Source organism: Mesocricetus auratus, unplaced genomic scaffold, assembly GCF_017639785.1.
Source record: "Mesocricetus auratus isolate SY011 unplaced genomic scaffold, BCM_Maur_2.0 Super-Scaffold_100010, whole genome shotgun sequence".
Taxonomy (NCBI): domain Eukaryota; kingdom Metazoa; phylum Chordata; class Mammalia; order Rodentia; family Cricetidae; genus Mesocricetus; species Mesocricetus auratus.
The window spans coordinates 16982184-17000374 of NW_024429194.1; the positions used below are offsets into that span (position 1 = coordinate 16982184).

The window sequence follows — 18191 nt, forward strand, 5'->3', positions numbered from 1 at the left end:
AGTTTTAGTGAAAATAAAATGTTAGTCTTCCAAGTATGTTTTTGTGAATGGAGGGCAGGAGGCCTCTGGTCAGGATGTGGTTCTTGGTGCTGTGTTTCCAGTCAGGTCAGTGCCACTCTTGAGGGATCAAGGTGTGGTTGACTTTCCTGATTCTGACCTCATTGCCAGAAGACGATTGCTTAGAGCCTTGTTGAGAGCGGAATGGACAGAGGATGCTGTGTAGTGTGTTTGTCTTGGTAGACCACACCATCTACTTGAGGTACAGATTACAAGAAGCCTTGGACACTTCTGGAGCCTGCCTGGCCTGCGCTGCTAAGCATTGCCTTCAGATTTGAGCAGAGTAGCTCTTCTGCTTTGTGGTGAATGCATCTCTTAGCTTTCCGAGCAAGGATCTTGACTGCTTTTCTTCTACGAAGGGTTAGCGGTCTTCATGCCTTGATGGTGAGTTGTCATTCAGGAGGTGGCTTTCTCTATAGAAGACGGAGGTCTAGATCATCTCAAACCAGGTACCTGCCAACTCTGGCCTACTGCCTGATTTTGTGGATGAAGTTCTATTGGAATACAACCATGCCATCTACATCTGTGACCATGTTGGCAGTATAGTAGCAAAGTTTGGTGGTTGCCAGAAGGGTCATTCTATCTGAAAGTCCAAAACACTGTCTGAGCGTTTGTCTGCCCTGCCAACCCAGGAATGGTAGAGCACGTGTCTAAACTCTCATAGCAGTGATTGGCATTTCTTCTTTAGGTCAGCATAAACGAGAGGAGCAGGGTAGAGTGCATTTGTTCCCACATGGCCCTGCTTGCATCTTTTGTGAAAGCTGGGTCTTTTCTTCTCCGTGTTCTGAGGGCTCAAGGGACACTGCTCTGGCACTGGAGTCTGGAAGTGGGTTCTAAGGACCGAGAAGCACCACTGACTGGGAGCCTGCTCACCCAGGTAACTGGCACACTCATTACTCACAGAGGTACTGGCTACAGTTGCAGAAAACAGCCTGGCCTAAGGTGGCAGGTGCTTCCCTTGCAGGAGTGTGGGTCTGGCTGTCTCTCTCCTAGACACCTGAGGACACAGGTCTGAGGGGAGACCCACCACAGTCAGGAACTTGTGTCATGTTAAAGTTTTGGACCTCATCTTCCTTTGAGAATTCTTGAGGTGGGCAGTGTTACCAGAACATGCACTGTCCCCCAGGGGACCCGTATTCATTCTCGCATCACCAGAATCCCAGCTGGCTGTGATGCAGAGGGATCCAAGTGAGAACACAGTCTCCTCTGTGGACACCTGGGCTCAGCTGTGGTTTTCGATTTGAGTCAGCAGGCTGCTGGGCCTCTGCTGCCTTTCTTCTGGTGACGGCACTGGGTCTTTTCCCAGGGAAGCCTTGAATGTAAGTTTTGGTGAGTGTGTGTGCGCGCGTGTTTCCTGTCTGTTTTTCCTGTTGCTCAGAGAATAAGTGTCCTATAAGCCAGTATGAAGTACGTAGCTATGGTGGGGGTACTCATTTTTAATATTTCAAGTGTCTTATACATATTTTAAAACCAAATAATTGTGGATTCTTGATCTCTGGGGTTGAACTGCTCACAAGTGTTGGAGGGTTTTTTGCGTGCGCATCCTTGGAGGCTGAGGTGAGAAGGCCGTGCGGTTGAGTGGACAGGATTTGGGTGTTGTCAGCTGCTCTTGGTGCAGGGTTTCAGAGGCCCTGCTGCCGGGCCCGTCTCTCAGCCTGCCCCACCTGTCTGTGCCGATGTCCTACCTGTTGCCACGACCACATTTTCTTAGGAAGAGCTTCGCCTGGAGCTCCTTTATTGTTCTTGAGTGTCATTTCTTCTCCATGTCCTCTACTGTAGAAGAGAAAGGTGACTCATCCTGAAGTGCCTGGCTCTCTTCCACTACCGGGAGGGTGAATTGTTCTGGCTCTCCCAAGCGAGAGGAGTAAATTGTCTCGGGCCAGCCAGTCATTCCCAATTGATGTTACATCAATAAGAAGTCACTGTGGGGCTGAGTCCAGGGTATACAGGGTTTCTGCAGAGTAACCCAGTATTTTCCAGACTGTTGTGGGGAAAAAATCCAATGCCCTCTAACATCTCACAGTTTATGCACGGGGAGGTGGGTGGAGCATGCTGGATCAAACAGGCAGTGTCTTTCATTTCAGAGTTATTAGTGCTTAGAATTCCAGGATCCACTATAACTCTCCCAGTGAGAGGCTGTACACAAGGTCACCTGGATGTTACATGACAAGGCTCCCACCCTATTCTACCGGTAGAATGTCATTCATAGGGTCTGGGGTTCTTGCTTAGGTCCTTCCCAGCACCCCCAGGGTGTTTGGCATCCTTGATTCTTCTACCACCCAGGTCCACTGCCCTGTAGGGGCCAGGTGATTCTTGTGTCTCACTCTAACTGGTCTGCAGAGAGAGAGAGAGAGAGAGGGGGGGGGGAGAGGGAGGGAGGAAGGGATGGATGGGGGGGAGAGAGAAGGAGGGAGGGAGGGAGGAAGGGAGGGGAGAGGGGGGAGGGAGAGAGAGAGGGAGAGGGAGAGGGAGGGAGGGAGGGAGGGAGAGGGAGGGGGGAGGGAGGGAGGGAGAGAGACACACACACACACACACACACAGAGAGAGAGAGAGAGAGAGAGAGAGAGAGAGAGAGAGAGAGAGAGAGAGAGAGAGAGATTTGCCCTTCTCCCATAAAGTCTCATTTCCATCTGCAAGCAGATTTATATGCCAGGCCAGACCAGGTTGTGTCTACTGAGAGGCTATAGTCAGGGGATTTCGGAACTTTCCTGGCTGGGTCTGTAACAGCACAGTGCTGAGTTTGTGCGGTCGGTGTCTGATGAAGGACCTCAGTGCTCAGGTGCTGGTGTGGTGGCGTCTCCAGTTCTCAGCAGAGTTTGTAGGAAGGAGAGTGTGCCTTAGGGTTGCTTCAGTGTTTGACTGTTGCTTTGTTTCCTGAAAGAATTAAGAAAACAGGTTTGGCGAAAAGAATCTAGTGTACCTTAAGCCCTACCTCTGTCAACCTTATCTGTTCCTCACATATAGCCCGGCCAAGGCCACGCACACGCTGACAGGGTCCGCTGGGTGCACACGCCAGCTGAAGGTGGTAGCTGCGGATTGAGCGGAAAGTTACCTGACATTGCGGGAAGAGTGCAGCAGCAAGAGCTGCTCTGGGAGACACAAGTGACAGTGTTAGGTCAGGCAGTTAGGTGACGGCATGCTGCAAAGCAAGGCTGTGTGGCTTCAGTTGGTTCTTGGGGAACACACCCGAGGGGGGATTCTCATTGTGAGAACACAATGTTCTCAGGGTAGCTTTCAGTAAGATCCTAAACAGCAATGACTCCTGTCACGACCTTGAGCTGGGGAAAGCATGCGTGCGAGCAGGTGAAGCGTAAGGGGAGTTTCTAAGACTTGCAGTTACACACGTGGGCCTGTCAGGAACATCCGATTCTCTGTGCAAACAGCCTAGCTTGAGCCCACCCCATCACTGCCCTTACCCATCCACCCACACCTGCATGCACGATATGGCCTGGCCCCACGGTATACCTGTTTGAGGTTTCTTGAGGCTTGTGCTCTCACAACGCTCTTTAAAGCAAATGTCCTGGTGAACTTTGTAGACTTTCTTATACCTGTTGTCACAAGGAAACTCTGTGAAGCCAAACACTGGGGTAGAGAGGTGTCTAACAGTCTACATATGGACAGAGGGAAACCACTATTTTCTGAATACAGTGTTACTGGGGGCATACGTAAAGTTTAACATAAAAGTCCCATAACTTAATTTTACTGAGTACAGCATGCATAAAAAGTATCCATTTCAGGGTACAGTTTCATGAATGCTGACATCATGATGTTGAAAGGCACCATTGAAATTTCAGTGACAGGACGTTACTGGGGTCAGGCCACTTGGCCTGAGACCTTGGGGAGGTCTGGACTCAGTGTGCTGGTTAGTGATTTGGTTTTGGTCAGCTTGACACAAGATTTGCTCATATGGGAAGAGAGAACTTTAACTGAGGAAATGCCTCTAGCAGACTGGCCTATAGACGAGTGTGTGGGAACCTTTTCTTAATTAATGGCTGTGTGGGAGGGTCCCGACCACTGTGGCTAGTATAACTCTTGGGCAGGTCGTCCTGCTGGCATAAGAAAGCGTGAATGAGCCACGAGGAGCAAGTCAACAAGCTGCACTGTCCGTGGTCTTTCTGGCCTTTAGTTCCTGACTCCATGTTTCTGTCCTGCTTCTTCCTGGCTGTGACTTTCCCTGATAACACATCCTAAAGTACAAGATGCGCATTTTCCTCCCCAAGTTGCTTTTGGTCATGTTCTCTGTCCCAGCAGTAGAAAGCAAATCAGGACACCCAGCTCTTCTGTTTTATGAATGTTTCAAGAACACAGTCATGAAGTCTGGACTGTAAGCTTCAAAGGCAGGCAGTATGGACCAGGAAGCCTCATGACGCCTGCCCACCCCATTTATTAATCAGCCTGTGCTAGCAAACCTCTTTTGATTCCAAGTCTCGGTTTCATGTGTAGTAGGATACACACCCAGAGACCTTCTCACACCATTCAGTAGGAATGAGAATGGGTTTGGGCCTATTAGAATTTCTATGTCTGACCCACTGAAAAGAAAACAAGGGAGCTGGGAGAAAAGCTCCCGCTCGCACTCGTGCGGGAAGACATTTTGGAGAACTTCTAACTGTGAGGAAATGGAGGGGCTGGAATTAACTTTGAGCTCCAGCTCCTAGGGAGCTGGAGGAAATAGAGGGAGTAACTATTTCAGAAGCTAGAAGATAGCCCACAGAAAACTTGCATGCCCTGGGAATAGGGAGACATGAGATGCCGCTGCCATTCAGCCTGGAGCCCTTGTTGAGAGTGGACAGTGGTCACAGTGTCAAGGACGCAGGCTGGAGTGGAGAGGCAGAGTCCTAGCTGGAGTTTGTGGAGGGAGTGTTCTGGAGAGGAGAGAGCTCCATGGGGAACAGTCTGGAAATCTGTGATGAAAGGAGAGCTGTGCCCACACAGTGCCCTGAGCAGCTAGGCTGGACCTGGAGTGGTAAGATCGTGTTTGACTCCAGGAAGGCGGTGTCACAGAAGGGAGTGACATTAGCTGTAGATGCAGTTTTCTCTAAAGCCATTCTAAATCCTCAAAAGCACCAAACTCTAATCAAAGCCTGCCCTGCAGAAAACAACAAAAAAAAACACCTTTCTTGAAAAGAATTCAAACAAATCTAGTAATATGAAATTTATATTGTTCAGCATCTGATAAATTATGACATTCAAAGAATCATAAGAACCAAAAGACAAAAGTGCCCCCCAAGCAAATACAGGAGCCACATATGATATATAACCTGGAGAAAAATAATTGACTAGAAAACAATTTGGAAGTGAGAGGAAATCCTTAAAGCATCTGCTGTCTGTTGTCCCATATGCTTAGCAAGCTAGAAGGGAACACCAGAAAAATGAAGGTAGAAATGGCTGATCAGAGAAAGATTAAACAGAATTATAGCAATGGTAAGACACAGTGTCTGTGCTGGACTGTTGCTCAGTGGCATAGGGCTTGATGAGCAGACTTGGGTTTAATCTTAAGATTGAGAAAATGATAACAAAACCCCAAAAGCTAACCAAACAACCATCAACAAGTATCTGCAATAAAATCTGTTGAATTGGATTAATAATAAACTAGATGATGCAAAAGAAAAGATATGTGGTATTGAACACAGAGCAATACAAGCTACCCAACAGGAAGCATAGATATATTTACATGTATTTACAATGCTTTAATACAACACAAAGATCTACAGTGATCTGAGGGACAATATTAGTCAAATATATTCATAATTAAACTCTAGAAGGAGAGAAGAGAAATGGAGGAACAAAGAAGATATGAATAATGGCGCAGATTTGACAAAAGCTAAAATCCCAGAAATACAAGATTAACAAATTCAAGAGAAGGCTGGGAGTGGTGTCGCACACCTTTAATTCTAGTCAGGAGGCAGAGGCAGGTAGATCTCTGTTAGTTTGAGGTCAGCCTGGTCTACATTAGCAAGTTCCAGGATAGGCAGAGCTACAAAAGAGAGACTCTATCTCAAAATAAAAAGTAAGCAAATAAACATTTCAGGGAATAAAAATATACAATACCCAAACCGAAACACATATGAGTTGGCCAGAATAAAGAGGAAATAGAAAAGGAGCCACAGGGTGGAGAAGATACTGGAGTGGTGACAGGGCCAACTTGATGGCACCGAGCACATGGGGTGGACAAGCACATCCTTGGTTGTGCTGAGGTGTTTGCAGACAGCACTAAGAAGAGAAGGATGTCGTGACGTGGCTACACCATCCCACAGACTGGGGCCAGCACACAGCATAAGTGGCGAAAGGAGGGAGCCAAGGAGCACAAGCGTTCTCCGCCATGCCGTGAGCTCTTCTCTCCACCCTGACCTCCGCCATCATGGACTGAAACCTCTGCAACCGTGAGCCAAAATAAACCCGGCCTTTACATTGCTTACGCCAAGTATGCTGTCACAGCGATAACTCTAACCCGAAGCGATGAGACTAGAGTCATAACTGTCAACCAATGATCCTACATTTAGCAAATAGTTATGCCCAAAGTGAGACTTAGAAAAAACCTTTCAGACAAACGAGAGCCGAGAGCCATCGTCTGTGGATCTGAGTCCTCAGAAATGTTCAGTTAGGTTTTCCAGGGGAGGAGACTGATAGCAGATGGGATCTTAGATTGCACACAGGAAGGATGAGTGTTGGAAAAGCAAAGCCTTCAGCATTGAATAACAGTACATGGCTGGCAGAACTGTGATTCTGTAAACGGAAGTAAGTCTGATGATGATTCAAAACTGCAGCTGTGTGCAAGGAACTCAGGTAAATGGAGATACACTGAAGACGTGCTCGACAGGTCAGGCTGAATGTAAGTAAGACCCACCTATACGCTAGCCATGGGGAGTCTCTTCAAAGATGTGTATGGGCTACAAGAACGGGATAGAAAATTTGGTGATGGAGGACTTCTCACACATCAGGGGCATCTAACACAGGCAGGCTCTGGTATAACCGGATTCTGCTGGTGCACACTAACATCAGATTGCTATTGTGGGTCCAGGTGAATGGTGGTCAAGGTTGCTTCCCCAAACCCACATGGATTAGGACATTTAGCCTATTCTCTTTCTAAGCCTGGCTCTGCGTCAAGCTTGGATACCCTTTCTGTCATTTCCCCTTCATCCTTTTATCTGCTTCCTCCTCTTTCAAGGAATATCTAGAATGGCTTGAACACCATGGTCACATGTCACCTTCTGCATAGAGCCCTCCAGGGTCTCTGCAGTTCCGGAGGAACAAATGCCACAGCCCATCTGAGGGACTCCAAGATCCCAGGTACCCTCCTTTCTTCTGCTTTCCCATCATGCTCTGCTCTGTTGGCCTCTGTTGTTCCTCAGTCACTCTGGACACAAACCTGATGCAGGACCGTATAACACATATAGCTGATGTCTGGAACATTCTTCTCTCTCTGACATCCCTACTCCTCCGTGTCTGTTCAGTGTCCCTCTCCCATGAAGCCTACTCCTGTCCCCTCCATCCCTGTTCCTGGCTTTCATCTCTCCTTTTCTTCCTGGGCACTCTCTGATCTCTTCTACAGTGTAGAAGATGCACTCTTGCTCTGGGTATCCCTATCTAGAGCACCAGTGCCTGCTTCCCTGAGTGCTTGGAACAACAGGGCACAACAGGCCCTCAGACACAGTGACCCAGTCCTTCCTCCCTAGACCAGGTGGGGAAACTGAGGCAGCAGTGATTTGTCCACGGACACATGCTGGGTTAATAGTAGAGCTGGGGCTGGCGTTCTCATGTGCTGTTTGATTTCTGGGCTTTAAGGGGAGGAGATCGGGTCCTGGAAATGGGTACGGGTTTCCATGCATGGGAGTCAGCCTGTGCTCTCTCCAGTCAGCTCCTGAGCTCCATGGGCTGGACAGGTAGTCCAGACGGCAGTGGTCAAAGTCAGTGTCTGCAGTCTCGGTCCCTCCTCGGGCAATGAGGACACCTACCCCAGGGCACAAAGGCAGAGGCAGGGCTGACTTACACATGGTGACAGACATCCCCTTCCCAGACAGGAAATGACTTCGTCTCAGAGAACAGCCGTGTGCAGGGGCGGGGCACTTTTTCACAGGCTATAGCACAAAGAGAAAGAAAGGCCAGTCCTTAGGAGGAGGCTGTTTCTGCCTCTCAAGGGAGAGCTTTGCCCGAGGAAGAGCTCTGCAGCCTGTGCGAGCCGGGGGAGCTGTGACTTTCTGGGTATGGGGCCCAGTGTCTGCAGGCTGGTTTCCCTTAAGGCTCCTGTGGCCTCATGGTTATTTTGTGTCTTTGTGGGAACTTCCAACACTTTTGGTCCCCAGGCCAAATCTGACTCTAAAACGTTGCCTTGCAATCACCTGTTCCTGGCTTCCTAGGCTCTGTTACAGGCAGGGCGGCTTAACCAGTGCTTTGCACCTCCCTGTCTGTCTTGTGGTCCAGGGTCTATCTCTGAGGCCCCACATCTGCCATCCTTTCTCCCTGGGCTCTTTTGGGCCCTGCCTTGGAATCTCACAGACTGGAAGCCCTGGGGAATAGCCAGTTTGTGTGCTCAGCATCCCAGGGCCAAGTCTTGTGACAGTCGCCCTGAGGCCAGTAGCCGGCTGTGACTCACCAAGTTCACAGTGTCTGCCTTTGAACCCAGGCCTGCAGTCACAGCTGTGGGCATTGGCCCCTGGCACACAGGTGCCTCCATTCTGACAGGCACCTTCTGAACAGCCACCAGGGGCACCTGGAAACAGGAAGACAGTGTCAGCTTCGGAGTCCAGGGAGGCCTGGGGCACTGCCGGCTGCATCTCCTGATGATCTGGCCCAGTGCACAGGACAAATGTCGTTAGGAAGCCTTTTGGGTCAGGGAACACAGTCCTGTTGACTGTTATGTTTCATACAGTGTGTGCTGGACTTAGTCTATATCCTGCCTTGGTCTTGAATTGCCATTTACCGGCATTCATGGAAACATGTCTGGAGCTGACAGTCCACCTGAGCCGTCCTGCCTAAAGCCTTTCCAGTGAACAAAAACAGGACATTAGGCTTTTAAAAAAACTAAGCAAGGAAGGTATGGTGGCATATGCTTGTAATCCCACTTGGGAAGCTGAGGCAGGAGGATCACAAGTTAGAGGCCAGCCTGGGCTGTATAAAGAAACCCTGCGTGAAGTTAGGGATTTATGCCAATATTTTCGGTTCAAAGATAAAACAGAGGGGTTTTTAACCTCTCAGTCTTGTGTTTTATTTCTCCACACTTGCAATCCCATGACCTGAATGTGAGCATTCCTCCCCTACGGCACACATGGCATTATTTCAGACAGCACCAGTGCCTCGTGGGCACGAAGCAGACGCCACAGCAAACAGCTCCATTTGCTCCCATCTCCAGCCTTTGCTGGTGACTGTTTGTTTTATAAATAGTTTGTGGTTCTAAAGTCAAAATTATCAAACAAGATAGATGTATCCAGAGAAGCCACTCATGTCCCATTCCCTGTGCCCGTTCCTCCCTCCCTTGCCATCTTTATTAGTTTGGTTTATTTTTAAACATAAGAAAAATATATTCTCGGAGCTAGAAAGATGGCTTAGGCATTAAGAGCCTTGGCTGTTCTTGCAGAGGACCTAAGTTCAATTCCCAGCAACCACATGGTGGCTCACAACCATCTGTAGCAGGATCAGATGCCATTTTCTAGCACACAGGTACACATATAGAACACTCATACATAAAATATAAATAAGTAAAATTAAAAAAGAAAAATATAATCTCATTTCCCTTCCCATTCTTTTTATTTCTTCAAAGAAGTCTCACTGAGGTTTTATAGATCATAAAACATTCATTGTTTTCTAGCATACTCACTGATATACATCCATTACCACTGCCAATTTTTGTTTATTAATGATTTTTAAGGATTTTATTTTTTTAATTTTGTGTGTATCAGTGTTTTGCCTCTGTGTATGTGTATGTGTGGTGTGTGTGTGTGTGTGTACATACTATATTCATGCAGTGCCCACAGAGACCACCAGAGGTCACTGGATACCATGGAGCAGATGAGACTGCTGTTAACTGCTGTGTGTGTGCTGGGAACCTAACCTGGGTCCTTTGTAAGAGCAGCAAGTGCTCTTAACCACTGAGCCATCTCTCCAGCTCCCAGAGTCAATCTTTAAAAAGTCACATGAGTGTATGTGTGTGAACACGTATGCCATGGCACATATGTGGAGGTCAGCAGACTTGTGTAAGTCAGCTGTCTCCACTACGTGTGTTCTGGAGATAGAGCTTAGATTGTCAGGCTATGCAGCAAGTGACTTTACCCACTGAGAGCATCCAACCAGCCCCTCACAGTCAATTTTTGAATACTTTCATCACTTCAGAAAGAATCCCCATGTTTTTTACCTGGATTTCCTATACCTCCATCTCTGTCCTGAGGAGTCACCAAGTGCTTCCCATCACCATAGATAGCCCTGTGCTAGATTCCCATGAAAAGGAATCCTGTTACATGTGGCCTGTGGTGCCTGGGTTCTCTCATTTACTATACCATGTCAAGTTTCCTCCATGTAACAGTCTCATTCTTGTTTAGGATCAGATGACATTATTGAGTGGATATGCCATTGTCTATTGTCAGCTGTCATGCTTGGCTATTTTTCTCTTAATAGAGTTTCTGGGTCACATGGTAACTCTTGTTTTATTTTGAGGAACTACTAGTGTATCCCCATCCAAGTGGTCTGTGGGTTCTGATTTCTCCACATCTCAGCATTGCTGATTATTATCTGACTTTTTAAAAAAATTCAACCCACCCTTGTGGGTATGAGGGAGCATCTCATTGTGGCTTTGGTTTTCTGTTCCCTGACAAATGATAGTGTTGGCAAGTTGTGTATCTTCCTAGGAGAAATATCTGTTCAGATCTTTTGCCTATTTTTAAGTTGAGTCATTTGCCTTTCAATTTAAAGGAATTCTTTGCAAATTTAGATACAAGTTTCTTAAGGGATATATGGTTTGAAATATTTCTTCCCATTCCATGAGTTTCTTAATATGTCCTTTGAATACAGAAGTTCTGAATTTTGATGAAACCCCATTAATCTTTTTTTTTTGGCTCATACTTTTGGTGGTGTAGCTAAAAACCCTCTTCCAGATCTAAGATTCTACATTTCCTTCAGAGTTTTTACTCCTGACACTTGGGGCCCTCCTATGTTAATGTGGGTGTGAGGTAGCAGCCAGCTTTATCCTTTGTGTGTGGACACACAGTGTGTGCCACCACTGTTTGTTGAGAAGGCCATATTTTCCTTGTGGGGTGGGCCTGATCCATTGTCAGAATCAGTTTATGGTAGATATGTGGGTTTATTCCTAGACTCTCCATTCTGTCCCATACGTTCACATGTCTGTTCTTACGCAGTGTCATGTTTCACCTGTAGCATGTTTTGAGATGGGGAACATGGATCTCCCCACCCATCTCCTCTTTTCAGAAATGTTTTGCTATTCTGAGTCTCTTGCATTTCCATATGGATTTTAGGCACTATGCATAATGGCCCAGAGATATTTACAGCAGCCCTACAGGACGAGGGAGTGTGTTAGAGTATTGAAAACCTATGAGTTTATAGCATCAACCCTACCCTCCCTGCATGGGGCCACCAGGGCTATGGAGACCATGGCTGACACTTCTGTCATTCGTGGGCTGAATCTGCAGTTGATAGAGACTTAGGAAGATTAATAGGAGCTGCCCACTATACCCTGATACTGTATAACGAACACCACTAAAGGCTACATACATAAACACACATACATAAACACATGTAAACACACACACACCTCTTTTGCATCAGGTGCTAAGTGGGGTGCGGTTGCACCCTGTGGCAGGGCACTGCTGGTGAACCCGTGGATGAATTATACAGCAGAGTCATTCAAGTCTTTTACTTGCCTGCAGTTATTTGGGGACTGTACCTGTCTGTCCCTCTGATGGAAACCATACTGACTGTTGGTATACAGGGGGGATAAACCAGAATAGTCCAAAAACCCTGCTGGAGTGAGGTGTTTGGGAGAAAGAGGGATAATGTCTAGGGTTAGCACCTGCTTTTCACTCCTGCCATTGAAGTCCCTCCATCCCAGGCGGCTGCTGTGGGAACCTGCCTTCTTCCTTGCGTCTGAAGGTACTTCCCTGACCCGGAAAGTTGCTTACTAAGGAAACACCCTTTGTGGGCACTAACTTTGCTTTAGGGACTCCTGGGGACCTTTTGGGGGTACTCTTTTACGTGAGGAAGAAAAGTCCAGCTCCTCCAGAGAAAGGGGTCAGATGGCCTACAAGGAAACAAGAACGAGACTGGACCCCAGATGACAATGGATAAAGGATCCCCACACTTGGCATATTATAACCAGTTAAAGTGTCCTGTACATGTGATAAGGGTTGATAAGATTTATGGAGACACACACGGTCTTTGAAGCTTGCTCTAAGCAAGAACCCTGTGGAACTAGACAAAGCCAACATGCAGAGAACTAAGGACAATTGAAAGAAGGATTGAGGCTCCTTAGGGGTAAAAGTGGGAGGACTGCTCTCACAGTGTGTAATTCACACCCAGGCCACTGATATTAAGCTGGATGAACTGAGTCACGGAAGGGAAAATGTTGGATCACAAGAGACAGCCAGAATGGACTCATTCATGTGTGACACTCGATTGGCAGTTCCGGTGACCGAGAGCTGGGATAAAAGCATGTGTCTTGAGGAGAAGCCTCTCTGTTGTGATGTGTGATAAAATTCTCCCTCCTACCATCCACTCCAAGACTAAGGGCTCACAGCCCCAGAGTGCAGGATGGAGGCTGCAGTGGCAGTCCAGGGAGGGGGAACTGCAAGACAGACTCAAGCACGAGCTGGGCTCCAGAACTACCCAAGGCAACCAAACTGCCAAACGGAGCGGGATGGCTTGACTGTGACGCGAACCACAGATTGTGACTAATTTTGTACTCAAGGCCATTAAGGATTCTTTTTCCTTGTGCTGTCACTGAATTTACTCCATTGTAGGGTGACAGTGGTCTGGGGGACAGTTTTGCAGCCACCTTGGATTTCTCTTGTGATAGAACCCAGGAAGCTGAACCCACACCTCTCTTGTTTTGGGCTTCATGAAGGGACATCTAAGACTTAAAGGGGCTGACATAACACAGATTATCCGGTGAGTCTGTTTTACCCACTCAGAAACAGCAGTGTGTCTTCACACAGAACAAACTACGACAACTATACCTCGATGCTGTACCACGCACAGTCACCCTCCCTGTGTGCATGGGATCACGAGCTGCTACAGGTGCTCCTAGGTTGGGGAGAATTCAGGGATCTGTTTGCAAATGCACCTCTGAGCTGTACCTGCCCTTACTAGGGACAGGCATCCTCAGAAGGCAGAATTTTCAGGTGAGGTTACCTTGAGGGTTACACTTCCACAAGTACTCAGGTCTTCTTTGAGGCTAGGTGAACACAACCTAAGTCCCTGCTGTGACTCAGAAGGAGAAAGGACCTCTGGGCCCCTGGAAACTCTAATCCCTAGAGGGACTCGAGGGAGGGCAGAGCAAGAGCCTGACAGTTGAAGAAGCAGGCATCAACTGTGCTGCCAGCTATTTGCCCAGAGGTGCTGGAAACACACTCAGTGCTATGCGGGGACAACCAGCTGACCAGAACGGTGAAGCCTGAGTAGTCCTACAGGCTGCCACACTTGGGAGGGCATCCCTCAAGGCAGGGCTTGCCCGGTGGGAAGCTCTTCACAGATTCACCTTTCTGACTCAGTGTCTCTTCTATGAAGTGAGGCTGAGCGTTCTGAAGTGGATCCCCAGAGTGGGTGAGGGACAAGGTGTGGGCGCCTACTGGAAAGAGGCAGGATGGGCTAGTCTTTCCAAGACAGATCCTGGGTTAGCCTTGTTCTCTGGTCACTCTTATGAAGCAGGAGACGTGTCCCAGATAGGGTGCCCAATTGCCCCTTTGGCAGAGACAGTGCCTGCTAACTTCCCACTGTGGCATTTCTCACAATGGTAGCTATGAAGAACAGCCGCACCCCCCCTCCACCCCAACAATTGACTTACTTTCTGTGTCCTTGCTGATGTTCTTGGATTGCTGGAGGGCTAGGCGGACCTGCTCAGGAGCTTCCTCTGTGTTCTTGAGTGGCGCCAGAGTGGTGGGTTCTAGGAGAAGCTAAGGGTGACCACATGGTTCTTGCTTCATGCCTAGGCCCAACCCTGCTGGCCCGCCCACTGATCCCACACACTGCCAAAGAGCACTGTGGCTCCAGCACCGTGGTCGCCCGTGGAGGCTGGGTCTTAACTCCCACCACTCCCAAAGACAAGCTTTGTACTTTTCCCGGAGCTGCTTCCTAAGGAGCCTCATCGTACAGCTGAGGTGTGGGGCTCTTTCCTGATGGAGGGAATGCCCTTCTGTATCTGTGCTTCTCTTACTGGTTGATGACTAGAACACTGACTGGCCAGTAGCCAGGCAGGAAGTATAGAGAGGGCTACGAGACAAGAAAGAATACTAGAGAGAGGAAGGTCAAGGGAAGCTGCAGAAGAGAAGCCATGTAGCTGCCGAAGGAGTAACATGCCTTGTGGCAATACTTAGCTTAATAGAAATGGGTTAATCATTAAGAGAGAGCTAGCCAGTAAGAAGCCTACGGCACTGGCCAGCAGTTTCTAACTAATGTAAGTCTCAGTGTGTTTGTTTGGGGCTAAAGTGGCTGTGGGACCGGGAACTCTCCTTCCCAGGGTTAGTTTCTCCTTTCTGCTCCCTAAGCCCTGCTCTCTGGGAGGTGTGCCTTTTCTCCCTTTTCAGCAGTCAGGGCTCTTGGCCCCAGCTGCAAGTCATCTCTGCAGAACTCGCTCTGCCCATAGGCATCTGCAGCTGGTCCCTAGTCTGCAAGTCTGATGTTCCCTGCCTTGGCACTCCACAGCTCAGCCTGCCCACCAGCAGACACCCCCTCTCTCACAAACGAGGCTTGGCGCTGTCCTTCTGTCCCTGTCCCTCTGCTCCCCACTGCCCCTCCATTCCCCATTCATGCCCTCTGCTCTCCATCCTCAAACATTTTCAGTCTCCATGGAGCTGGAGTATCTCATGAGGTTAAGTCCTGGTCTCTCACAGGCAGACTCCTGCAGTGCCCTTACCTGGTTAACCCTCCCATTGTGGATGGCAGGCACCTTTCCTGCTACCCTAAAAGTCTAAAATCTCACACACGGACAGGATTGAGGTTGCTGGAGAAGCCAAGACTTGCTAGTGCAGTCTTTAAACCCGGCCTTGAAGGGCTTCAGCATTTTTTTTTATGCCAGGGCCAAGGGCAGTGAAGCCACGAGGATCGACTTCCAAGTTGGTGCCGGGAAGTTTGCAATACTCACGTGATCTCACGGTGACCGATTTGCTGGGCAAACCACCAAACCTGGCACTCACTCTTCCTCTTCCGTCTATGAGCTCCGAGAACCTGTAGACAGGGTAGGAGGGTCATGGGTTGAGCACAGCCTTGGGAACCCAGGGCTGGGGCTAGCGTGTGTACCTGGGTGGCTGAGTTGGTGCTTCAGGGGCACTGTGGTCATTGAGCAGGCGCAGCTCTGGCAGGCGCACAGGGGCTGGTCTATTTCTGAGCATCCGTAGGTGGTGTCCTCCCTGGTGCCATCGTCTGTCGGTGCCATCCCTGGAGGCTGCCAAAAGGAAAGGAGGCGTAGCCACCAACTAGGTTACCTGGTGTTCCTGTCTCTGCCTCTACTGCAGCAAAGTGGAGGGTCACACCCAGCCCTGCTTAGGCAAGGGCAGAGAGGGGTACATGTACATGTTGTCCAAGAAGCCTGTGTCACCCGCTGTATCCTTTTAAAGCTGGGGCCATGCATTTGTGCTGCAACAGATACACCAGCCTGGAAGGCCAGCTCCCCCCACTCCCGGGCAGAGTCCTCGCCTGCTAAGCAGACGCCAGGCTGTGGATCACAGTCTGTGTGTCAGCATGTTCCTCCAGTGTCCTGAAGCCTCTCAAGCCAGGTGACTTCCTTCTTTATCCCCATCCTAACCCTGATTTGGTTGTAATAACAGGCTCACAGGACCTTTCTAGCTGGCAGGTACGCCGCCTGGAACCCAGCTGGTAGAATGGCAGGGTTGGACTGAGAATTAGCATAGCATATAAACACTGTATTTACAGCTGTGGTCACTGTCTTCTCACTGTGCTCAGCCCTGCTCGAACTTCTCACACACCTCATGGGAGGCCTGAGAATGTAATAAAGGACCTGTGGGATGCCCATGGGTCCCAGCAGGGTGCCCTGTCACCCTTGGGAACAGACTAAGGTCCTTAGTATGGCTACCTGAACTTCCACACCCCAGATTTTTGCTTGTGCCAGTCTCTGTCCGGGTGTTCCTTCCTGCCTTGCCAAGCCACTAGCACTGTCTGGCCCTGTCTCCTGCGCGCATCTTCAGCGGTTACTTGAGGGTCAGGCCTGGGCCTCTTTCTTGCTGCCTGCTTGGTAGCTCTTTCAGGAGGAGGTCCTGCACTGGCTGCCAAGCCTGCCTGGGGTTAGACTGGCGAAGCAGTGTAAGATGAGGCTTGACAAATACACATTTCCAGATTGCCAGTGCTGTCAATGGTCCTTCCTTACCCACAGGTAAAAAACCCCTTTCTGATGCCCGTGTCTCTAGTCCCAGGAGTGGCCTGTGTCTATGCTGCCCACCTCTGCTGGGCAAGGATACCACACCCCAAGGACAGCAAGCAGCAGCTGCGGATTGGAACTCACAGGTGATGATGTAGAGGTGTGCGGGGTCACTGTGCAGCTGGCCCTGCTCTGTGCTCTGCACAGCTGTAACCGCGAGCTGGTACCGCCGGGCCGGCAGCAGGTCACGCACTGTGTAGGACACCAGCTTCCCATTGGGGATGTAGCGGCTCTTGGTGCTCTGGCTGGTGGTCACATTGATGACATAGGCCTCCAGGGAGATACCCGGAGCGGGGGTGTCCCAGACCACGTGGGCAGAGGTGGCTGTGACTCGAGAGGCCGTCAGGTTTGCTGGAGGCAAAGGCCCTGAGTGAGGAATGGACAGGAAGAGGAAGTGAAAGTCAGGTCAAAGGGCACCTGGTGAAGCGTCGCCTAAGATCTGAGAGGGACCAGGGGCTGCTTCTGAAACCAGCCTTGGTTACGGTTGACATCGTCACCGTGGGGGAGCACGGAGAAGTCGTGTACAGAGGTTAGGTCACACCTCCCACATGCCTCCTCAAGTGTCTGAGGGCCACAGATGGGCAGTCCTGCGTGGGGGAGGCGTCAAGTTGTCCCCACTAGTCACCTTTGTGTCACGAACTCCCACTGCTCGGGGACTCCCTTCTCACAACCCTTGGCACGGAAAGAACACATGCAATGCCAAGAAGAGTAGCCGGAGTGGGCTGATCGCACGGCCCCCAGAGCCCTTGGTGGTCTCATCCCAGCTTGCTCTGGACTCGGATGGCTTCCAGGCAGGACACACGGAGGATGCCTTGGTGTACTCAGCTGCCAGAGGCCACCTTGGACACTGTCTCTGACAGAGGGCTTCTCCCTCAAGAAGAGATCTCAGGGCCGGGTTTACAGTATAAGGACATTTGGAAAGGACAGGATGCCTGGGCGGTGCCATGTGTGAGAGAGGGCTGCAGGAAGAGAGTATGTTTGTCTACTTACGGGTCCACACACTCAGTGGTGCTGAGCCCAGGCTCTCGGTAGGGTGTTCAGTTCCTCCAGGCCCACTGAGGGTGGTTAGCCGCACAACGTATCTTCTTCCCGGCAGCAGGTCCCTGCCAGGAGAGGGGCAAGGAGGAGAGGGACATCTAGGGATCTGTGGCTAGCTCTGTATGACTAGGAGTAGGGGTACCCCTGGTTCAGGCCACCTCCATGAGGGGCAGGTCAGTGGTGAGCCCTTGGACTGTGTGCTCCAGGATTGGGAAGCTTCTCGACTATCTAGTGAGAAGAGACAAGGTCTGGACAGAGCCACAGTGTGCTCAGAGGACAGATGTCCAGATGGGAAGTCCAGAAATGGGACAACCTGAGACAGTCTCTGTGTAGACCCATGTAATGTCCTTGCCATAGTCTGGATTTTAGAGCAACCTGCATGGATGCTGGAAGGACGGAAAGAAACCTCACTCCAAGTGTCAGGGGTCCCCACGTGCTGCTTCTGACCACAGAGGACACGGAGGCCACAGTGTTGCCCCCTCCACTGTTTCTAGCTCACATGACCCCA

General features: G+C 49.7%; 1 protein-coding gene across 1 annotated transcript in view; it reads right to left on the reverse strand.

Annotated features, from left to right (window-relative positions):
* Positions 1 to 2583: 2583 nt before the first annotated feature.
* Sned1 (sushi, nidogen and EGF like domains 1) overlaps positions 2584 to 18191 on the reverse strand; it is a 56564-nt gene continuing 40956 nt past the window's right edge. The window contains 9 exon segments of the mRNA XM_005077204.4: positions 2584 to 2931; positions 3523 to 3605; positions 8045 to 8132; positions 8648 to 8764; positions 14060 to 14158; positions 15356 to 15438; positions 15511 to 15655; positions 16730 to 17011; positions 17636 to 17748. Coding sequence (XP_005077261.1) covers positions 2906 to 2931; positions 3523 to 3605; positions 8045 to 8132; positions 8648 to 8764; positions 14060 to 14158; positions 15356 to 15438; positions 15511 to 15655; positions 16730 to 17011; positions 17636 to 17748 — 1036 coding nt within the window. The 3' untranslated portion in view covers positions 2584 to 2905.